Source organism: Zalophus californianus, chromosome 2 (assembly GCF_009762305.2).
Source record: "Zalophus californianus isolate mZalCal1 chromosome 2, mZalCal1.pri.v2, whole genome shotgun sequence".
Classification (NCBI taxonomy): Eukaryota; Metazoa; Chordata; class Mammalia; order Carnivora; family Otariidae; genus Zalophus; species Zalophus californianus.
Window position 1 is genome coordinate 65,291,372 of NC_045596.1, and position 24,844 is coordinate 65,316,215.

Sequence of the window (24,844 nt, forward strand, 5' to 3'; positions counted from 1 at the left end):
TATATATACTCACATGTATAGTATATACATAAATAAATAGATATTTCACAGATAGTAGTAAAGTTGCCCAAATACTTTCTAATCCACATAAATCTCTACTTTAACTGAAATGATGTTCCTTCATAATAGTATTTATCTGTACCTCTTCTCTGTTTTCTTTTGAACAACATTTCCAGTTTGTTACTTTTATTAGTCTTTTCAAAACATCAACCTTTGGCTCTGTATTCCTTTTATTTCATCATATTTTATTAATTAATATTCTTAACTTCCCCCCCATCTTTTCTTTGGTTTTATTGTTTCTCCCATTTCCATCTTCTTAAGTTAAATGCTTAGCTCCTTAATTTTTAGCCTTTTTAAAATTTTTTTAAAAAAACTTTTTATTTATTTATTCATGAGAGAGAGAGGGGCAGAGGGAGAAGCAGGCTCCCACGGAGCAGGGAGCCTGATGCAGGACTCGATCCCAGGACCCTGGGATCATGACCTGAGCCAAAGGCAGACGCTTAACCATCTGAGCCACCCAGGTGCCCTTTCTTATTTCCTAGTTGAAACATTTAAAACTATAAATGTTACTCTATCATTTTAGTTGCAACCACGTGTGTTCATATGTAGTGTCTGTTCTGCAGTTCAGTTTTCTAATATGAAAATTCCTTCTTCATTGATTGATTTATTTTGAAATATCCTTAAAATTCCAGTGAGATGAGTTATGATTTTTGTTAGTGGTTTCTTCCTGTTTTTTTTTCTTTCAAATTTTATTTTTAACTTCTAACTTAAATACACTGACATCAGTGAACAAAACCTTTATGCTCCTATTTTGGGAGCAAGGAGGAAGCTGCCCCTCTGACCTTTCATTCATTCTTATATGCTAAGCAAATTTCTAAGTCTGGCAGTAAACACAATATAGCATGGTTTCTGCCCTCATGGGGCTATTAGAAAAGAAGGGAGATAGGTCATGAAGAAGCAGGCAATAATATCAACATTTAATATGTTCTACATTGTATTTTCTTACCTAATGCTCACTATAGGATTAAAAGTTCCTCTATTACCACATGAGAGGTATTACTCCCATGAGTTAATAGAACAACCATATAGAATATTTACTGATGAGTGATGAGTTAATAGCATGACCATATAGAATGTGTATTGATTTACTGGATTATTACCAAGTTTTCTGCTGAGCAAACCCAAGAAGGGAAACCACTACATTAATTCTGCTTGGGTTGAGAACAAAGTGGATTTTTCTTTAAACTCTTTAAGTATTGTCCTACACTTTATTATTATCCTTGATTCATTCATGATAACCAAAAGAAACACTCTTAACCATTATTTCCTACATCAGCTTTTCTCGGCCTTGAAAGTGGAGAAAGATTCAGGAAATTATTGGATGGGCGCGTGAGAGATGGCAATGTGACGTTCTTTTAGTAATCTGCTAATCCTTGATCTCCTCTCAGCGTGTTTACTGATAGAGACACCTTGGACCAGCCAGGATTCATTGGGAAACAAATCTGGCTGGCCATCTCAATTGTGAATTGGGAAAGAATTGTAGAATGAAGTCTTCACCCCACACTACAAACTCATCCTCTGTAATTATCATAGAAAGGCACATCTCTACAGCTTCTAGAGAGACACTTACAAAACCCAGACCTTTCTCTTACATGGGTCTTTTTCCCCATGGTTTCACTGGTCATGCTTTGCTGGTAAAACAAAACAAAACAAATAAACAAATAAACAAACAAAAAAACACTGTTCCTTTCTTTCTGTCCTTAGATATCTGATCCCTCACAGATATTGCCAAGAAATGATGTAGGAAGATGAAAAACACCATTTAATCAAAATTGGTGAATGAGGCCAAGTTCAGCCCTACATGAAGTCTTTCACCCTTGAAGACTTGACATCTGAGGCTGGACAGCCCAGTGTCCATCACCCAGATGTGCATTCTTGCTGTGCTGTCACCAGGCACCTCCACCACCCCCATCCTTACTGCAGTCCCCTCAGGAACTCTCAGGGGAACAGCCTGGCCGGGCCGCCAGCTGGCAACCCAATTCCTATTTCTCATATTTGCTGAAACTTGCTTATGGCCCTAATGGATGATCACATGTCGTTAATTTGTATTCTTCAACTCTTGGGAACAATATTCTATAAGCCCATTAGATCACGTTTATTAATTGTGTTGTGCACATCTTCTAAAGCTTTAGTGCTATTTGGTCCGAATGTTCCATCAATTTCTGAGAGAGGTGTATTAAAATTTCCTACAGTGGTTCATTTCTCCTTATTAGTTCTTTCAAATTCTGCTTATTTTTGAAGCATTTTAGTAGGTAAATGAAAGATCAGGATTTTTATATCATGTTGGCAGAATGAAAGGATAACACTTTGTATCTCTAGCAACACCCCTTCCCTGATAATTAAACCAGCATTTCAATTTGTTGACTATTTCCTAGACATATTTTTTCTGTCCTTTTTCACTTGCACCTTTCTGCAGCCTCGTGCTTTAGGTATGTCTCTTGTAAACATCGTATAGCTGGTTTTTATTTTCTAAATAAAATAAACATTTGACAATCTTTGGTTTCGATCTGGAGAGCTGTCTACGCATGTTAGATTTGTTTCTGTTCTCGGTGCGTTTGCTTTCTCTTGGATTGTTTCCTAGGTTTTCTGTTTCTCTCTTGCTGCCTCCTTTGAAGATGACTGACATTTTCTCCTACTTTAATTCCAATTATACCAACTCCCAGTTTTCATGTCGCTGCTGTTCAGTTATTTAGCGTTTTCTCATTTTCAGTACTAGATAGCAGAATGAGAAGGATCCCTGTACACCATCACTTGAAGAGATTTAACATGTTTACCATCTTTCTAAGGTTGCATCTCAGAAGATCATTTTTCAACTCCCTTAAGCACATCCTTTGTATGAAGGTGGTAAACACCCTTCATCCTTGTTTGAAAATGGCTTTGTTTTGCCCTTTTGAAAGATAGTTTCCCTGGGTTTACAATTCAAGCTTATTAGTTATTTTCTGTCAGAATTTTAAAAATACTCCTCCACTACCTTCTGGATTCTCTTGTTGCTATTGTGATGCCAACTGAAAGCCTAAGTTTTACTCCTTTATACGTAAACTGTCTTTTCTCTTTGACAGTTTTTAATACTTTGTTTTTGTTGTCCCCTCCCACAATAAATCTCACAGTAAATTAGGGCTGGCCCTATGTGACCAACATAGTGGATATAGTGGAAGCACTGAGATGCGACTCTGAGGGTAGGTCTTAAAAGGCATTGTAGCTTTCCCTTGGATGACTCATTCTGAGGGAAGCCAGCTGCCATGCCATGAAAACAGTCAACCTCTAAAGAGGCCCATCATGCCCCCAAATAACAGCCAGCATCAACTTCCCAGCTATATGAGTAAGTGACTTTGGATTCGGATGTCCTGGTCAAGCCCTAGACAAGCTTCCAAGTGACTAAAGCCCCAGCCAACATCTGACTGAAAATTCATGAGAGACCTCAAGTCAGAACCACCCAGCTGAACCACTCCCCAAATTCTGACCCACAGAAATGGTGAGAGATCATAAATGGTTCTTGTTGTTCTAAGCCAATACATTTTGGAGTGATTTGTTACCCAAAGATAGGAGCCACAACAAATACAATTTGTCCCAGATGGGATTTGTTTGGGTTCCTTTATCTGATGATTGTTGTTTCTTGTAATTCCCAAAAAATTCTCAGCCAGTATTCTTTAAATACTGCTTTTCCCTCATTTTCTATATTATTTTTATCCTGGACTCTGAATTATAGTTTTAAGAACTTCTCACTCTGTTCTCTTATTTTTCACCTTTTTTTTGGTGTCTCTATGCTACATTCTGTGTAAATTACTTAAATTTATCTTTTGGTGAACTGATTTTCTCTTTATTTGTCAATCATCTGACATTGAACCTACTACATTTTTCAAATTGATGTGTAATTTACACACAATAGTGTGCATAGACTTTTGGCATACATTTGAGTTTTGATGCAGATTATACATGTAACCACAACTACCATATAGTCAAGATACAGACACGCTCATTCGATCAGAAAGTTCCCTCATGCCCCTTTCCAGTCGAATGCCTCTCCCAGGAGCAGCCATTGTATTCATTTCTACCATGGATTCTAGAATGTCAATAAATGTAATCATACAGAATATACTCTTGTATCTGGCTTCCTTTGCTCAACATAGTTTTTAGAATTCACTCACATTGTTGCTTATTGTAATTCATTCCTTTCTACTGCTGAGCAGAATTCCATTGCTGAACATACTGCCCCCATGTTTATACATTTAGTTGCTGACGGATATTTGGGCTGTTTCTGATTTGGGGACTTTTAGAAATAAAGCTGTGATGAACAAGATTTTGGAAGACATGATTTCAGTTTTCCTAAATAAATACTAAGGAGTGAAGTTTCTACCTGGAAGTTGAATTTTTTTGTTTTAGATTAGGTGTATGTTTGACTCAATATAAAACGGACCGACTATTCTTCAGTTTTCTTTCTCCACTAGTAATTTAGGAAAAGTCCTCACCTACACTTGGTATTGTCAGTCTTTTAAATTGTAGTCATTTTAGTGGCTATGAAATGGTTCCTCTTTGTGGTTTTAATCTGCATTTCCTTGAAAATGACTTATTAATGACTTATTAATCATTCCTATGTCTTCTTTTGTAAAGTGATTTTTCAAGATCTTTGACCATTTTTTTTAAATGGGTTGTCTTTTTATTATTGAGCTGTAGGAGTTATTTGTATATTTCCCAATACAATCAAGTCCTTTGTCATATAAATATGTACTGCAAATATTTTCTCCCAGTCTATGACATGACAATTCATTCCCTAATGTATTTTAATTATCAGAAGTTTTTAATTTTGATGAAGTCTAATTATTATGGACTGCATGTTTCTGTCTCCCCAAAATTTGTATGTCGAAACTCTAATCCCCAGTGTGATGGAATATGGAGGTAGAGCCTTTAGGAGGTAACCAAGCCATGAGGTCAAGCCCTCATGATGCGATTAGAACCCTTATAAGAAGAGAGCTCCCCCCAAACTCTGTGTGTGTGTGTGTGTGTGTGTGTGTGTGTGTGTCTTTCTCTCTCATGTGAAGGAATGAAAAGGCAGCTCTCTGTCAGCCCAGCAGCAGGTTCTGACCAGACAGATACCAGATCTGCCAGCACCTTGATCTTGGACTTCCCCGGGTTTAAAACTGTGAGAAATAAATGTTTATTATTTAAGTCACCCAGTCTATATTTTTATTATAGTAGCCTGAAATTTTTATAATTAATACAAATTAATACTATTTGTATTCTAAGAAACCTCTGCCTACCCCATGTTGTGAAAATATTACCGTATTACCATCTTGAGTTAATTTTTCTATATTGTGTGAGGTGGGAGCAGGTTCATTTTTTTCCCCACATATGCATATCCAGTTGTTTCAGCATCGTCTATTGAGAAGACTGGCTCTTCCCTTTTTGCTAAAAATCAGTTGATTCTATGTCCATCTCTGGACTTTATTCTGTTAGATTATGCTATTTGTCCTGTTATGACACTGCCTTGATTACTGTAGTTTATAGTATCAGATACTATAAATTCCTCAATTTTGTTCTTCTTTTTTCAAAGTGGTTATGAACTTCTCTAAACTCTGAGTTTCTGTGTAAATTTTAGAGTAAATGCCTCAGTTTCTAAAAATGCACCTGCTCTAATTTATATTACAATGACCTTAAATCTGTAATTAATCTGGGAAGAATGGACATCTTATCAAATATTGAGTTATCCAATATGTGAACACAGTATGCCTTACCATTTAGTTATATATTTTTACTCAGTAATATTTTGTGGTTTTCAGTGTGGAGGTCTTATACATTTTTACACGTTAAATGTATTCAAATTTATTTTATAATTTTTGATGTTATCATAAATAGTATTTTTATTTCATTTATAAATATTTACTGCTAGTAGAGAGGAACAGTTTTTATTTATACATTGACTTAAGTGACTTACAAATTTATTTATGTATTAACTTTGTACTGGTAATCATGCTTATTTCTTCTAGTACTTCTTTGGTAGATCCTTTAGGTTTTTCTACATAAACAATCATGTTGTCTGAAAATAAAGACAGGTAACTTCTCCATTTCTCATCTTCTCATCTCATCTTTCATTTCTTTTTCTTGGTTTATTTTATTGGCTAAGACCTCTGTTATAATGTTGAAAAAAGTGGAAAGAAAATATTCTTACCTTGTTCACAATCTAATGGGAAAATGTTCAATATTTCACTGTTAGGTATGATGTTAACTAAAGACTTATCCCCATGCCTTATACAATAAGGTGTGTCTTGAAATGAATAGTTTAAAACAGCTGTAGCAATGTGGATTTTTCATCCAGCATGGTTCCCTTTTCTCAAGGTTTAAATGTCTACTTTTTGTTGCTCTCTTTCACATGTTTTTACACATATATTATAATTAATCTCAGCAAGATTAGTCCAATGGAAGCTGCTCCATTAATGAGACTTCCTTAAATATATAATTTCAATTATTATATTCTTAAGTCTTTAATAGAAGTTTTATTAGTTTTTTTCTAAAACTACTAGATTTTTTTCCTCTGTTCATTACTCATTTGTCATTCCCTCTCTTATTTTTAAAAGGCGTGTTAGATGGATTTATTTTACATTTTGTATCTGATTACTCCAATAATGAAGCACTTATTTGCCTGCCAAATAATGCTCATGGTACTTTTTTTTCCCTCATATATACTTTTTGTTTTATTTTTTTTAAATGTGAGCTCATGTTCTCTGGGACTTTATCCCTGGGAGTTCTTTGTATTCTGAGTCAAGAGTACCTTCGTCCAGACAGAATATACACTGATTCTTGAGAAGTTGGGCATGCTATCAACATGAATCCATTTTCAAGTTCTTGCGTGGGGAAGAACTTTCCATCTTTGAAGACTGAACACCCAACCTCCATGAAGACGAGCCTATGGCCGAGAATTCTTAAAGGAGACTCTTTTGCTCCTCTACCAAGAGCCCAATAATGGGAAAAGCATGTTTTCTTGCAAGTACTCTGTCTTCATAAATTAGATCTTTTTTCTTGCTTTCCATTTTCCTGAGAGTGTGATCTGTGTGATTCCTGGCTCTGGAAAATGTTCTCTGATTCAACTTCCCACACTGCCCAGGTCCAAAACTAGGTGCAGCTACTAAAATCAGACCTCCGAGCCATCTTGGATTGCTGGGTGCCCACAAGACAGCAGCTTCATTGTTTGAGATCTATAGGCTATACTCCTCCTCAAGCATGGTTCCCAACCATGGAGGAATACCAGTGTTGTCTTATAAAGTCAGCCATGCATGTAATACAGCTTTTTCATGTTTCATCCAGTATTTTTAGACATTTGGTAGTGAGAGGATTTCAGTATATCTAGTTTGATATATAGCTAGAAATGGAAAGATTCAACATTTACATTTTAATCTCTAAAGGCTTTAGTTGTCATTCTTCATTTAGCTCATTGGCAAATGAGTTAGCTGGATGGATAACCACTGGCTAACAGGGGAGATATTTATGGACCCCCATGGCTATTAATAATAAATATGCTATCCGATTTTTAAAAAACAGCTCTGAAAAAAAAAAGGAATGAACCTAATGGATAGTCTGCATCCCTCATGATGGTTTTAGTTCTAGAAAATTCCAAAGGGTTTCCCTAAATAGCTGTAAGAGGCATAGCCAAAGAAGGCATTGTTGAGAAGAGGAGGGATTGAGGCCTGTGTTACCACCTCCCCAGTTCTCAGAGCTACCTTTCACAGATAAAATAAAGCTTGAATGGATCAAAATGTTTCTTGGAAGTTCACTAGATTTCACATGAAAGGACTTATTTTACCCCTTTACCGTGGAGAGAAATTGCTTGGCAATTACACATAATAAGTTTAATTCCTAAAGCTAAATTACCCACTATAACATATGGATGATAAAACCTACCTCATCAATTGTTAAATATATTAATTGCAAAATGTTTAGCACAGATCTTGACACATAACACACTAAACTACTTATGAAGTGATAGCTAGTATTAATTTCATGTATGAAAGTCCTGATGTGAGAAACTTTTAATATCTTTGTAAATGTTACATTCAGAGATGGTTTTATGTCCTTGACATACTGACAAGATAAACTCAAGAAAACTCAGCTTGAGCACCCCATGTGGATGGGGTTCCGTCGAAAGTGCCTTGGTTTCTCCCCTCCATGACAGCCCAGTTCTCTTAGAGTTTCGCACTGAAAGTAAATTTATGTGACTGGTAGTATAACCGCAAGGGTATGCATGGTAGGCATCAGAGGATTACAAAGATGGATAGCAAGGAAAGTCTCTGTCCTCAAAGAGCTTCTAGTCTAGTGTTGTGATTCTCAGCCCTGGTTGTGCTTTAGAATCACCTAGAAAGATTTAAAAAAAAAAAAGCGTACCAACATTCATATGTGTATTTTCTTCCCTATACTGACAGTGGCTATCTTGGGACAGGAGACAGACTATCATCTTTCCTTATTCTTTATTATAGCCAGTCCCTATATGTAACAGTAATGCATTAAAACCTATTTAAATATATTAAACAAAAATATTAACAAAATTCAATATTAAAGGCATTCTATTGTGTGAATCCTTAGTTGCAGTCACCAATATGGTTGAAATATTAAATTCCTACGCCAAAAAGAATATGCTCGCAACACTTCCCCGTGTTAAGGGTGCCAATGTCACAGGCCCTACCCCACCACAGTGAAAATAGCAGGTACCCCCAAATTAAAAGCAACATGCAAATATGACACAACTTTGTATTTAGAAATATCTCTTATGATACTGTTACAGATTTTTTCTTACCAATTTAAGATAACCTTCAGCATCTAGAATTAAGTTTTCTGGTTTCAGGTCTCTGTAGATAATACCTAGTCGATGCAGGTAATCAAACGCTTCTGTCACACAAGCAACGCAGAACTTGGAGGTGGGTTCATCGAAGCTACCTCTGCAATGAAATCATTTTCCCTCTTAATACTCTAGACACATATATTTATTGTCTATTCCAGGTGTCAGTTATTGCATTGGTAAACTTACACAATATAAATGTTTTGGAGGGCATCAACACTAAAAAGTATTTCGTACTGCCCATGAATTAGACTGATGATGGTAAAGAAATTTAGGGGGATACTTGAGGCAAATGGAGAAGTACTTCACTCAAGTTAAAATGTCTCCATCCCAATAGTTTCTGGTAATCGTATATGGATACATAAAATAGAAACATAAGAAAACAAGACTTTTTAAGATATTTATGGCAAACTGGAGAAAATGCAACTATTTTAATGGAGAGCTTAAAGCAGACTTCTGTAATTTATTGCCTGACTAAAAAATGACTCAAGTGATCATTTTCATTTCCTGTTGGTATAGCATGTAACAATAACCCATGTAGAAATGGGGTCATAACTCTTTCCTGTTTGGGGCACCTTGATGATATTAGACTTGCCCTGTGAGGGCACTGCATATGGGTTTCCACACTGAGTTATTAAAAAGTGGTGGTGATTTGCGGCGTGAAGTCGTGGAAGCGTATGGCTTTGGAGTAAGAGAAACTGGCTTTGACTCCTGCTTCTTCCACCACCGTATCCTCGGGCAAGTTGTGTGGCTGTTCTGAGCCTCATTTCCCTATTGGTAAAATGGGTTTACTACTTCCTGAACGTGTTGTTTTGAGAGTCAGACACAGTGCCTAACAGAGAGTACCAACTCCCCTTTCTAAACAGATCTGCATGTTGAAGCAAAGGTGGAGGAAGCAAATGTTTCTGTAGGTATCATGCAAGTCTTTGCATCCTGCTGGGTTTTCCCCATTCAGATCCATCCAACAACATATTCCTGACACAATGCATCCATCTCTTCGCAGATGCTCAAAGGTCTGCCATTACCTAGGTCTGGGATTCTCCACCACGAATGCACATTAGAATTGCCGGAGAGGTCATTTACTAGACCCCATCCAAGGTGAACCAAATCATAACCTCTGGCATTAGGGCTAGGCATTTTTACTTTGTAAAGCTCTCCACGTGATTGTAATGAGAAGCCAAGGTTGAGAGCCACTGGCCCAGGTAACACTGTCCAAATGTTTGGCCTGGCATTAACCTCCATAACCTCGTGCAAACTTAACTTCCTACCTCTTTTGCTGGCCTTGTCTTCTACTCAAATCCTGCCATGAAACACCCCCAAAGACACATAATCCTATCTCAACTTTCCTGTTGTATTTTACATCCCTTTCCCTTCCTTTCTGCCTTTCCAAATTTTGATCATCTTTAGAAGTTCGGTCCAGTCTTCCTCTTTTTCATCACAGTTTTATATCTTTCCTCTCCTCCGAATTTACAATCTGCAACACTCATTTGGCATTTAATTACAAATTGCCAACTTCTCCATCATATTTAGTTTTCACACTAAATAATAAAATGTTTTAAAACTGCACATCATGTTATCTACCCAATCTAAAACTAAATTTAAAATCTAAACTCACTGGAGGAAAAGTTTACTCTTTTTACCCCTCTGGTTAGGAAAGTTTACATTGTCTAGAACCCCTGCCCCCCGCAACTGTCTACGATGGAGCCTTGCATACTGGTGGTACTCAGTAAACATCTGTGGTTTTGATTATGCAGAAACCACCCCTTTTGTAAAACTGAATCTTTGCAGGAGTCTCACTCCACTTGACCACTCCATACCCCTTTCTTCATTTCCCTTGTAGAGATTCAGAATCAGTAACATTTGGGTTTCCAGCTGTTCTGCCTCGCACTAACCATGTGACTCTCTTTCGAGGCCTGGGATTCTGTGATCCCTAATATGGAAATGACAGATTGCCTTATAGGGTGTCTATTGCATAAGTACAATGTTAGCTAAGAAAATACCACCATTACTATTTTATCAGATGATAATATTTTCTTAGGACCATTTCTTAATGACTTTCATTATGTCTCTTTAAATGATCGTGAATAAAGCATCCTTTAGACCAGATGTGAGAACACAGCTTAATGCTTATAATCCTTTTTCTTACCTGTCCCTTAATATACTCCATAGCTCCCCACCTAAGCAGGCCTCCAGAAGCATGTATACATACTTATTGTCCTTGAAAGTACGATATAATCTGTGAAGACACATAAAAACATGGTTATTATTAAAAATCTAGTTTTAAAAGCTTTTTAAAGTTGCTTAAAAACATCATCAGTATCATTTGGAACACTGGTGCTCATCTCATTCCAAACATCCTCCAGCTACATGGGACCTCTCACCGAATGCTCTTTGATTTTTCTTCCTGCCTTGCTTTTGCACATGTTAGACTGCCCTCCTTAGACTGCCCTCCCTGCCACACAGACTGACCTTCTTTATCTTAGTTTCACTGTAACAGTGTCATCCATTCCTCAAGACCAAGCTCAGGAGCCCGATACAGCAGCTCATCTTTCCCCCTACTAAATATGGCCTCTCTTCCCTCCAAAAGTCCAGAGTTCTCCGCATTAGTCTCCTTTATGAGCTCCCTTCATGCCCATGTCTTATATCCTCTGGTTGGTCTCAAAAACTAGACTGTGAGACGGAGACCTATCAGTAGTAAGTTTAGCAGGTAGTGTACTTGGGAACAATCCCCTGCCCCAGGGGAGGAATAAGACACACAGACACACTTGGGCAGCAGGAAAGTTGGTTATGATCGAGTTTCTAGTTTCAGGGAAAGCCTCAGCTTCAAGGAGCTCTGCCATCATCGGATGCAGGCTGTACCTGGAAACAGAATATGATCTTGGGCAAGGTGGCTCTCTTCGCCTGAGAGCAATGACCAGGAAAGGACCGAGCTAGAGTCATCAGTTGGCAACACTCCCAGAAGCTGTAGGAATGACAGCCTCAATCCTGATGTGGGAGGGACCTGGGCAGGGTAACTTATGTTAACACTGGGTGACAACAGGGCACCCAGATCGTGCGCAGACAGCAGAAGCAATCTAGCAAAGTAGCTCAGAGTGGGCTCTGGTTCCAAGCAGCTTAGTGTGGGCTCTGAATCCAAGCTGCTTAGGCTTGAATCCCTGATCGGCCATTTATGAGCTATGCAGCCTAGTTTTCTTATTGCTCTTGAGGACAAGCATAACATTTACCTCACTGTTATATCACAAAGATCAGATGAATATATAGTATTCATTTGATTTTCTATTAATTATATATTAATTTAATATATGTTATATATGTGTATACATAATATATAAAATAAATATAAATATAACATATTTTAAATATATATTAAACATTATATATGATATATCACATATATATTTTGCTTAGAATAGTGTCTGGCACATGCAAATTTCTCAATAAATGTCATTAACATTTATTATTATATTATTATTTCCTTATATGCCAGGCACTTTGCAGAGAGCTGGAAATGAGAATAGGAATAAAACCTAATTCCTGCCCTGAAGCTGCTCCTGATAGTTTGTTATGAATTATTGATGAAAAGGGGGGCATTCTGGGAACACAATTAATATAAAAATAATTAGATGACTCTATTGCTAGCATTGCCTGGGTTCAACTTTTTTAATGTTGAAAAAAATGGATGTGGGAATATGGATAGGCAGGAAGATTCTCTCAAGGCATCTGATCCAAAAACATAAATTCTATCCACTTTAATAAGGGCACTTTACCTCATCTGGAAATCACTGAAACTATACTCTTGGGCTATGATCTGTATGAAAATATGTCTCAACTGGCCTACACCACTAACTCATGAATTCACAAGTAAAGACAGCGGTGGCCTAGAATAACATAATTCTCTCCCAAACTCTGGGAAAGGATGAATAGTGACTATTAGGAGATGGATCTTTCAGGATCTGGGCATTGCTAGAACCAGGCTCTACAGGTCCTTGCCAGCTGACATGAGCCCAAATGCCACTTCTTGCAGAAATTCAACAGCAGTCTGTCCCCTGAGGGTTTCAAATGAATTATTTGCTTCCCAAATTCTGTAGTAGGTATGGATTAAATAATCAGTTCAAGTTATTCCACAATAATTTTATATTCTCTCTCTCTCTCTCTCACACACTCACACACTTTTCCTGAGATTTACTCAAGAATAAAAAATCTGAACTCTTGACTCCAGACTTCAAACTTCTAACATTTTATGTATTGTTGCCGTGACAGGGAGGGATGTCTGAGTACGGCCTCCTTTTCCTCTTCTGTTATCTTGCATGGAAACATTCAAAAGTGTCTACAATCCTAAATTCTGGGAGCCAAATGCTCACTTACTTCACGATGAAGGGAGAACACAACTCTTCTAGAATCCTCTTTTCTGAGTAGACATGCTCCTGTTGTTTTGTGTCAACTATGTGCTTCTTCCTTATACACTTCATAGCAAAAGCAACATTCTCATTTTTCACTTTAACCTATGTAAGAAGAGAAAGATCCCTCAAAATTAACTTACTGGAAAGATTTATAATACCTATATAAAACATGTTAACCAATGAAGAGTTGAACTTCTTTCACATTTAAACAGTATGTAACCTTTTAACCACGTATCCCTCTGGGAGCTAAGTTTTATTCAAGTGCACACCCTTCCCTTTCATTGTAATTTCCAAAAAAGTTCACATATCTGGAACATGCTCTTAAAACGTTTGCATTATAACAAGAAAAACCAACTCTAGTTAGATTTAATGTTTATAAATCTATTCACTTTTGAGTGTGTGATATGAAAAACTTTGACCAGAATTGCCAAAAATTTTTCTTTCTTAATATGCACTTCTTTGATTTTCAAAACAAAACATATTAAATCAAAATCCATAGCTGCATTATCCAACATGACAGCAACTAGTCACATGAGGTTATTTAATTTTAAGTTAATTTAAATAAGAAATTCAGTTCCTCAGCTGCACTAGCCACATTTCAAAAGCTGGTGAGCTGCTAGCTACCCTCCCGGACAGCAGAAGGATAGAACAGTTCCCGAAGTGCAGAAAGTTCTTTCGCAGCCTGCTGCTTTAGATGGACAAACAAAATTTTCCCTTGAAAGGAAATAAAAAATTTTAATAAATATGTACTCAGGCTTATAACTCCATAAGCAGACTATATTTGATAAATAATGAAACTGTAAATTTGGCTGCACCCCTCATTTTTCTCACATTTGCCATTAGCTCTGCTTAGGATTTTTAAACCAATGGTGGAATTATTGTTTCAATTATTATTATCTAACTAAACTAACTAAAATATATATATATGTACATATATATACATATATACATACATATATATATACGTATATATACATATATACATACATACGTATATATATATAAAACAGATCTCAGCATTGCTAATTCAATCCTTTTGCCAGGATCTTTGGTGAAAAATACCACTGCAGATAGATATTGCCCTTGTCTCTCCATATGGCATAAAAAATGTGATTTATTTCTTATGAAGAAATTGTTTTTCACTGCCCCCCATCAGAGAGGACGTCTTGATGGGTGTGAAGTGTATTATCGAGAGTCTCCTGGCAGCACTTCTGATCTGCTCATGTCCAGGGCCATCCAGCAAATGAAGGTGTCAGCATACTGCCCGAAGGTTAATGTACAGTGAATCGTTAAAAATCTGCTGGGCGAAGAAGGGCTTGGGAATAGCCAAGGGTTCAGAGCCATCTGTCTCCAGTAAGGTCACACATCTCCATTCTACGGTTTCCCCGGAGCACTTGATCCGACAGGACTGCTCTGTTACTCCTTGGAAGCTAGTTATAAAGCTCAGAAAGGTGGTGATGTGGAAAATAGAGCCAAAATCAGGCCGTACGTTCCCAGCTGTCCTGATCAACACTACAGAAGGCTGCTCCTCAAATATTCCCTTACAGTCATCTTCTTTTCTTCTTTTTCCTGATAGAAAATCTTGAGCAACCCAAGATGGGATAATGACAGCCAAATACGGACATAGCAGTGGAATTGTGTCAACTATAATATTAAAGATTTTATTTCTAATAAATAAACTTCCACTGGACACATTCTTCTTTTCTTTAGTATATAGTTAACGTGTCATGAGTATGTGTGTATACACATTTTCCTGTTAGAAAATACATTTTTAATGATTTAGAGCCTCTGGGAACGCTTACTTGGTACATTCTCCAATAATTATAGTCAAGAAAAGAATTCACAAAAGGATGTGACACAGAAGCTTGAAATCGCAGCTATATTATTACAAGTGACTTATTAGCATGGACTTGCTACTATACAACACGCAGTGAAAAATGTACTTTCTTAATTTCAGTTCAAAGCAACATTTAAGACAGCAATAACAATTCATATGTTCCTCCAAGATACACTGGAATATAAAACAAAAAAAGTCAAAAGGCTTCTCTCAGATGCTTGAAACGTAAACCCCTTACAAGCTCAACTCTTCCGAACCCACCAACGCCCAGTGTTGCGATAATCTCAAGGTTCTGGAATGGGGATGATGAGGAAAATCTGGCCACCTTCTCCTTCAGCTGAATCATCTCCAGAGAGAGTGCTTTGGACAGCTTCCAGTTAGACATGGATCTCCTGTATAAGAAAAGTGAAACTTTGCATACACCCCCTTAGTCAAGCCAGAGTCATGACACACATAAATTCCACTCGTGCAATAGTCTTATTTCTGCCAGGACTACTGCCCATAATTGCTACAAAGGCTATCTCAACTTTTATAGGATCAGATTTAGTTACATCTGGGGAGGAAAACAATAGAATAAACAAACAAAAAAATTCTCACACATACACAATAATAGATAAATGTCAAACTGATACAATGAGGTAAAAAGAGCTGAATTGTGTAGTATTTAAAGTCTATCTCAATAAATATGCGTGTGTGTTTTTTTAAGAGTCAGTGAGAGGAAGTAAAACCAGTGAGCCATTCCTTTTACTATGTACACAGGAGAATGCCACACTGAGAATTTTTGCCGTGTTTTGCTATTTTTGTCAGATTTTGAAGCTTTCCATGGTTGAACCAGAATGACTGCCTAGTAAAACATGAAAGATACATTTCTTACTTTATGTCTAAGTATCATTGTTTGGAAATACTCATTTTTCTTTTTAATTAAGATATACTGCTCTGATCTATATTATATATATATATATATATATATATACACACACACACACATATATATATTCATAAATTGTTCTTACTACAAAAGATCTTTAAGAACATAAAAACTGCAAATATATTCCTTGCATAAAAAGACAAAAACAAAAAACTTAGGAGGTCCTGACTGAATGTTCTAATTTAACTCAAATGTCAGTTTTCTAGAACTTTTGACTCCAGCTTCATTAGTACTACCTGGTGAATATATGCTTAAGTATTTACTCTACAAACTATAAAGAATTTTCAAATAATTTTAATTTTACAAAGTAGTTTTTCTCTTAAGCAAAAATTTTTCATCAATATTACTATATTTAGTCCAGCCCAATTCCTTCCTACACACACACACACACACACACACAGCCCAGGGCAACAGCTCCCTTATATTCTGAAATAATTCTGCCTCTCCTCCTAGCTCTTTACCTGGAATCAGAATGAACGGGTTACTCTAGTGCCTTGGCATTCCTGTTTGATTTCCAGGGGCAATATAGGCTTCATTTCTGAATAACATCCTTTTGACATTGGAAAGACAATGTCAAGCAACCATTTCCCAATGCCCCCTCTCAGGAAATGTCTCCCTCACATTACTACTCATCAACCCAAAATAAGAAGCTACTTCCAGACTAAAGTAACATCCATACTAGTGGTAAGTGGCATCTTTGTGCAAGAACAATTTAAAAGAACTGCCCCCAGTTTTCTAGTGCTGATACACTGAAAGTTACCACAGAGTGACTCACACACACTTGACAGAAGTCACATGCGGCTGAGGAAAATACTGCTTCACTTACTTTGCATGTCTTTTCTCATCATCACGGTTCAGGTTTGCCACATACCCTTCAAGGTATTTTTGGAGTTCTTCAAAAGTCCCGACTGTTTGGTTGAATGTTCTAAGTGAATAAAATAAATAGTTATCTTTGCAATTTAACATTTCCCCAGCTCTTAGAAGACTTTGTGTATGATTTTTGATGGCTTTGTAAATAGTTTTTCAATAATTTAGGTTACAGTAAAGTTGCCAAAAAATGTAGAATAGCTATTAGAAGTTACATAACTAATCCTTCAAGTCTGTGAAAGCAAAGATGAGAAAAACTTTCTGTAGTTTTCTGCCTTGTGGTTCAGGTTTACCAGCAATTTTTTTCAAGAAGATAGTGGAAAAAAATAGTCTATATAATCTATTTACTGAATCAACAGGTTACACGGGTTGCAGATTTTCCTGATTTCATCAAATTAAGCTATTTATTTAAAAATCAAGAATAAAATTTTTTGTTTTTATTTTATTATGTTATGTTAATCACCATACATTACATCATTAGTTTTTTATGTAGTGTTCCATGATTCACTGTTTGCATATAACACCCAGTGCTCCATTCAATAGTGCCCTCTTTAATACCCATCACCAGGCTAACCCATCCCCCCACCACCCTCCCCTCTAGAACCCTCAGTTTGTTTCTGAGTCCATAGTCTCTCATGGTTCGTCTCCCCCTCTGATTCTCCCCTGTTCATTTTTCCCTTCCTATTTTCTTCTTTTTTTAAAAAAACATATAATGTACTATTTGTTTCAGAGGTAAAGGTCTGTGATTCAATAGTCTTACACAATTCACACAATTGTTTCCTGAGATGAAGAATTCCTCATATCAGTGAGGTTATATGATACATGTCTTTCTCTGATTGACTTATTTCGCTCAGCATAATACCCTCCAGTTCCATCCATGTCATTGCAAATGGCAAGATTTCATTCCTTTTGATGGCTGCATAATATTCCATTACACACACACACACACACACACACATACATATATGTGTGTATATATATATATACCATATCTTCTTTATCCATTCATCTGTCGATGGAAATCTTGGCTCTTTCTATAGTTTGCCTATTGTGGACATTGCTGATATAAACATCAGGGTGCACATACCCTTTTGGATCCCTACATTTGTATCTTTGGGGTAAATACCCAGTAGTGCAATTGCTGGGTGGTAGGGTAGCTCTATTTTCAACTGTTTGAGGAACCTCCATACTGTTTTCCAGAGTGGTAGCACCAGCTTGCATTCCCACCAACAGTGAGGGGGGTTCCCCTTTCTCCGCATCCCTGTCAACATCTGTCATTTCCTGACTTGTTAATTTTAGCCATTCTGACTGGTGTGAGGTGGTATCCCACTGAGGTTTTGATATGGATTTCCCTGATGCCGAGCAATGTTGAGCACTTTTTCATGTGTCTGTTGGCTATCTGGATGTCTTCTTTGGAAAAATGTCTGTTCGTGCCTTCTGCCCATTTCTTGATTGGATCATTTGTTCTTTGACTGTTGAGTTTCATAAGTTCCTTATAAATTTTGGATACTAGCCCTTTAACTGATATGTCATTTGCAAATATCTTCTCCCATTCTGTCGGTTGTCTTTTGGTTTTGTGGACTGTTTCCTTTGCTGTGCAAAAGCTTTTTATCTTGATGAAGTCTCAATAGTTCATTTTTGCCCTTGCTTCCCTTGCCTTTGGTGATGTTTCTAGGAAGAAGTTGCTGCGGCTGAGATCGAAGAGGTTGCTGCCTGTGTTCTCCTTTAGGATTTTGGTGGACTCCTGTCTCACATTCAGGTCTTTCAACCATTTGGAGTCTATTTTTGTGTGTGGTGTAAGGAAATGGTCCGGTTTCATTCTTCTGCTTGTGGCTGTCCAATTTTCCCAACACCATTTGTTGAAGAGACTGTCTTTTTTCCATTGGACATTCTTTCCTGCTTTGTCAAAGATGAGTTGACCATAGAGTTGAGGGTCCATTTCTGGGCTCCCGATTCTGTTCCATTGATCTATGTGTCTGTTTTTGTGCCAGTCCCATACTGTCTTGATGACAGCTTTGTAGTAGAGCTGGAAGTCCGGAATTGTGATGCCGCCAGCTTTGCTTTTCTTTTTCAACATTCCTCTGGCTCTTTGGGGTCTTTTCTGATTCCATACAAATTTTAGGATTATTTGTTCCATTTCTTTGAAAAAAGTGGATGGTATTTTGATAGGGATTGCAGTATATGTGTAGATTGCTCTAGGTAGCACTGACAACTTCACAATATTTGTTCTTCCAATCCATAAGCATGGAACATTTTTCCATTTCTTTGTGTCTTCCTCAATTTCTTTCATGAGTATTTTATAGTTTTCTGAGTACAGATCCTTTGTCTCTTTGGTTACATTTATTCCTAGGTATCTTATGGTTTTGGGTGCAATTGTAAATGGGATCGACTCCTTGATTTGTCTCTCTTCTGTCTTGTTGTTGGTGTATAGGAATGCCACTGATTTCTGTGCATTGATTTTATATTCTGCTACTTGACTGAATTCCTGTATGAGTTCTAGCAGTTTTGGGGTGGAGTCTTTTGGGTTTTCCACATAAAGTATCATACCATCTGCAAAGAGTGAGAGTTTGACTTCCTCCTTGCCGATGTGGATGCCTTTCATTTCTTTTTGTTGTCTGACTGCTGTGGCTAGGACTTCTAATACTATGTTGAATAGCAATGGTGATAGTGGACATTCCTGCCATGTTCCTGACCTTAGGGGGAAAGCTCTCAGTTTTTCCCCATTGAAAATGATATTTGCTGTGGGTTTTTCATAGATGGCTTTTATGATATTGAGGTAGGTACCCTCTATCCCTATACTCTGAAGAGTTTTGATCAAGAGAGGATGCTGTACTTTGTCAAATGCTTTTTCTGCATCTATTGAGAGGATCATATGGTTCTTGTTCTTTCTTTTATTAATGTATTGTATTATGTTGATTGATTTGCGGATGTTGAACCAACCTTGCAGCCCAGGGATAAATCCCACTTGGTCAGGGTGAATAATCCTTTTAATGTACTGTTGGATCCTATTGGCTAGTATTTTGGTGAGAATTTTTGCATCCATGTTCATCAAGGGTACTGGTCTGTAATTTTCCTTTTTGATGTGTCTTTGTCTGGTTTTGGGATCAAGGTAATGGTCTCATAAAATGAGTTTGGATGTTTTCCTTCCATTTCTATTTTTTGGAACAGTTTCAGAATACGTATTAATTCTTCTTTAAATGTTTGGTACAATTCCCCTGGGAAGCCATCTGGCCCTGGGCTTTTGTTTGTTGGGAGATTTTTGATGACTACTTCAATTTCCTTAGTGGTTATAGGTCTGTTCAGGTTTTCTATTTCTTCCTGGTTCAGTTTTGGTAGTTGATGCATCTCTAGGAATGCACCCATTTCTTACAGGTTCTCTAATTTGCTGGCATAGAGTTGCTCATAGTATGTTCTTATAATTGTTTGTATTTCTTTGGTGTTGGTTGTGATCGCTCCTCTTTCATTCATGATTTTGTTGATTTGGGTCCTTTCTCTTTTTGATAAGTCTGGCCAGGGGTTTATCAGTCTTGTTAATTCTTTCAAAGAACAAGCTCCTAGTTTCGTTGATCTGTTCTACTGTCCTTTTCGTTTCTATTTCATTGATTTCTGCTCTGATCTTGATTATTTCTCTTCTCCTGCTGGGTTTAGGCTTTATTTGCTGTTTTTTCTCCAGCTCCTTTAGGTGTAGGGTTAGGTTGTGTATTTGAGACCTTTCTTGTTTCTTGAGAAAGGCTTGTATTGCTATATACTTTCCTCTTAGGACTGCCTTTGCTGTATCCCAAAGATTTTGAACAGTTGTGTTTTCATTTTCATTGGTTTCCATGAATTTTTTTAATTCTTCTTTAATTTCCTGGTTGACCCATTCATTCTTTAGTAGGATGCTCTTTAGCCTCCATGTATTTGAGTTCTTTCCGACTTTCCTCTTGTGACTGAGCTCTAGTTTCAAAGCATTGTTGTCTGAAAATATGCAGGGAATGATCCCAATCTTTTGGTAATGTTGAGACCTGATTTGTGACCTAGGATGTGATCTATTCTGGAGAATGTTCCATGGGCACTAGAGAAGAATGTGTATTCTGTTGCTTTGGGATGGAATGTTCTGAATATGTCTGTGAAGTCCATTTGGTCCAGTGTGTCATTTAAAGTCTTTATTTCCTTATTGATCTTCTGCTTAAATGATCTGTTCATTTCAGTGAGGGGGGTGTTAAAGTCCCCCACTATTATTGTATTGTTGTCGACGTATTACTTTGCTTTCATTATTAATTGGCTTATATAATTGGCTGCTCCTATGTTAGGGGCATAGATATTTACAATTGTTAGATCTTCTTGGTGGATAGACCCTTTACGTAGGATATAGTGTCCTTCCTCATCTCTTATTATAGTCTTTGGTTTAAAATCTAATTTGTCTGATATAAGGATTGCCACCCCAGCTTTCTTTTGGTGTCCATTAGCATGGTAAATGGTTTTCCACACCCTTACTTTCAATCTGGAAGTGTCTCTGGGTCTAAAATGAGTCTCTTGCAGACAGCATATCGATGGGTCTTATTTTTTTTTTTATCCAATCTGATAGGCTATGTCTTTTGATTGGGGCATTTAGCCCCTTTACATTCAGGGTAACTATTGAAAGGTATGAATTTAGTGCCATTGTATTGCCTGTAGGGTGACTGTTACTGTATATTGTCTGTGTTCCTTTCTGGTCTATGCTGCTTTTAGGCTCTCTCTTTGCTTAGAGGACCCCTTTCAATATTTCTTGGAGGGCTGGTTTCGTGTTTGCAAATTCCTTTAGTTTTTGTTTGTGCTGGAAGCTTTTTATCTCTCCTTCTATTTTCAGTGACAGCCTAGCTGGATATAGTATTCTTGGCTGCATATTTTTCTCATTTAGTCCTCTGAAGATATCATGCCAGTCCTTTCTGGCCTGCTGGGTCTCTGTGGATAGGTCTGTTGCCAATCTAATGTTTCTACCGTTGTAGGTTACAGATCTCCTCCTGAGCTGCTTTCAAGATTTTCTCCTTTTCTCTGAGACTCGTAAGTTTTACTATTAGATGTCCGGGTGTTGACTTATTTTTATTGATTTTGAGGGGGGTTCTCTGTGCCTGCTGGATTTTGATGTCTGTTTCCTTCCCCAAATTAGGGAAGTTCTCTGATATAATTTGCTCCAATATACCTTCTGCCCCTCTCTCTCTTTCTTCTTCTTCTGGGATCCCAATTATTCTAATATTGTTTCATCTTATGGTATCGCTTATCTCTCGAATTCTGCCCTCGTGATCCAGTAGTTGTTTCTCTCTCTTTTTCTCTTCTTTATTTTCCATCAATTGTTCTGCTGTATCAGTAATTCTCTCTTCTGCCTCATTTATCCTAGCAGTTAGAGCCTCCATTTTTGATTGCACCTCATTAATAGCCTTTTTGATTTCGACTTGGTTAGATTTTAGTTCTTTTATTTCTCCAGAAAGGGTTTCTCTAATAACTTTCATGCTTTTGTCAAGCCCAGCTAGTATCTTTAAAATCATCATTCTGAACTCTAGTTCTGACATCTTACTAATGTCCATATTGATTAGGTCCCTGGCAGTCAGTAGTGCCTCTTGTTCTTTTTTTTCAGGTGATTTTTTTCCATCTTGTCATTTTGTCCAGAGGAGAACAGATCAATGAGAGAACAAAATGCTAACAGGGTAACAACGACCCCAGAAAAATATACAGTAAACAAATCAGAAGAGACCTTAAACCGAGGGAAAAGAAAGGGAAAAAAAAAAAAGAAAATGAAAAGGATAAATAAAAAAGAACATCAAAAAACCCAGAATATGATCAAATATGATCAGGCTGATGTACAGGTCAGTGCCACACACTAGATTTTGGGCGTATTTTGGTCTGTTAGAAGAAAGTGCTTCCCAAAATTTTAAAGAAAGAGAAACTTACAGAATATAATGTACAAAAATAAGGGTAAATATGATGAAGGGATGGACTATGACTTTAAAGATGAAAATTATAAAAGATTTTATAAAAGGAGTTAAGAAGTTGTTGAAAAAAGAAAGAAGAGGATAAAAAAAGGGGGGGAGAGAATGTGATCAGGCGGGAGACTAGAACAAACCCATACACCACAGATTTAGGGTATATTTTGGTCTGTTAGAAAAAACTGTATCCCAAAATTTTAGAGAGAACAACTTAAATATATATATATACCAAAAATAAGGTTAACTACTATGAAGGGATAGAATATGACTCTAAAAATGAAAAATAAAGATTTTTTTAAAAAGGGAGTTATAAGATGGTTGAAAAAGGGAAAAAGAAAAATTCAAAAAAAAAAAAGAAAAAAAAGAAAATTAAAAAAATTAACTTTGAAAGACTAAAGAATCATGGGGAAAAAGCCATGAATTCTATGTGCAGTATTCCCCTGGCACTGGAGTTCTGCTGTTCTTATTGATTGTTAAACTTGGTCTTGGCTGGCTGTTCTTGCTGATCTTCTGGGGGAGGGGCCTGTTGCCATGGTTCCCAAATGTCTTTGCGGAGGCGGAATTGCCCCACCCTTGCCGGTCCGGGCTAAGTAATCTGCTCGGGTTTGCTCTCGGGAGATTTTGTTCCCTGCAAACTTTCCGTACAGCTTTGGAGGACAAGAGTGAAAATGGTGGCCTCCCAATCTCCGCGCGATGGAGCCGAGAACTCGGGGACCCACTCCTCAGTGCACCCCCAGAGAAAAGCATTCAGTCACTCCCTCTCTCTGGTCTCCGGCCGCACTCCATGCTCCCCTGGCCCGTGACCAAGCATTTCTATCTCTGGCACCCGACCCCGTGTGGAGTCTCCAAACCCAGCAGATCCCTGTGGTTCGCTCCCACGCCACTCCTCCTGGAGGAGGAAGGGGAGTTTCCCTGGATCTGTCACTTGTTGGTTCCCTGCTGGAAGAGCAGTGGCCCGACTGTGCCGCGGGTCATGGTTTATGGCAACCCTGAGCTGAGAGCCCACTCCTCGGCTCTGTCTCTGCAGCCAGCTTCCCCGCTCCGATCCCTGGGAGCTCGGCCGCACTCAGGCAACCCCGGTCTTTCTGGGACCCCGAGGGTCCTGAGACCACACTGTCCCATGAGGGTTCCACCCCCCCACCCCCTTAGCCACTGGAGCGACGTCCCTCAGCGGAGCAGACGTCTAAAAGTTCCGATTTTGTGCTCCACGGCTCTATCACTTGCTGGTAGCCGCTGACGGAGGCCCCCTCCCCCGCCGTCTATCCTCCCGAATATCGCCTCGGATTCATTTCTTTGCACGTCCTACCTTCCAGAAAGTGGTCGCTTTTCTGTTCAGAGAGTTACTGCTATTCTTTTGTTCCATCTCCTGTTGAGTCGTAGGTGTTCAGAATGGTTTGATCCCTATCCAGCTGAATTCCTGGGACCAGACGAAATCTAGGTCTCCTACTCCTTCACCATCTTGCTCCTCAAGGATAAAATTTTTCTTTTCTTTTCCCTTGATAATACTCCTCATTTTACATTCCTTCATAATTAAATCCTTTTTTTTTTTTTTTACTTTATCTCTGGTTCTCTGAGGCTCAGTCAACATCTTCCCTTGACCACTCTCGCCTCCACAAATCAGATGTCTTTGGCGTCAATTAATTTCACTACATTGTTTGCGGGAATTCTTAATCATAGCTTTCCCCTTAGAAATAAAGAATTGCCCTCCTCACCAAGTGAAATATATTTTCTTGACTATCTTTTCAATGCTTCCCCATCCCTACACTAGACAATCTACCTCAATTTGTGATTTTTAGAGTAGTTCTCTTCCTTACTGCAAAATAGTACCCTTCTAGAAACTGTGCTTTAATCTTCTTGCTGAATCTTAAGCACCTGAGCATAGCTAAATGAAAGGAATGAAAATTGACCTCAAAACACCTAGAACTAATAAACCAGACCCGTCTCATTACTGTACTGTTGCCATCTGTTGCCTGCCTAGCCCTGAAGACC

At 37.8% G+C, this 24,844-nt stretch overlaps 1 protein-coding gene across 2 annotated transcripts in view; it reads right to left on the reverse strand.

Moving 5' to 3' along the window:
- The window catches only part of PRKG2 (protein kinase cGMP-dependent 2), a 108,046-nt gene that overhangs the window by 20,242 nt on the left and 62,960 nt on the right, over positions 1-24,844 (reverse strand). The window contains exons 10-14 of one of the 2 annotated variants that reach the window (XM_027598907.2): positions 16,873-16,971; positions 15,357-15,510; positions 13,247-13,383; positions 11,028-11,117; positions 8,840-8,981 (exon numbers count right to left, since the gene is read on the reverse strand). In XM_027598907.2, the coding sequence (XP_027454708.1) occupies positions 8,840-8,981; positions 11,028-11,117; positions 13,247-13,383; positions 15,357-15,510; positions 16,873-16,971 (622 nt within the window). Of the gene's footprint in view, positions 1-8,839; positions 8,982-11,027; positions 11,118-13,246; positions 13,384-15,356; positions 15,511-16,872; positions 16,972-24,844 lie in introns of those variants that run through there. The other variant, XM_027598909.2, reaches the window with a different exon arrangement.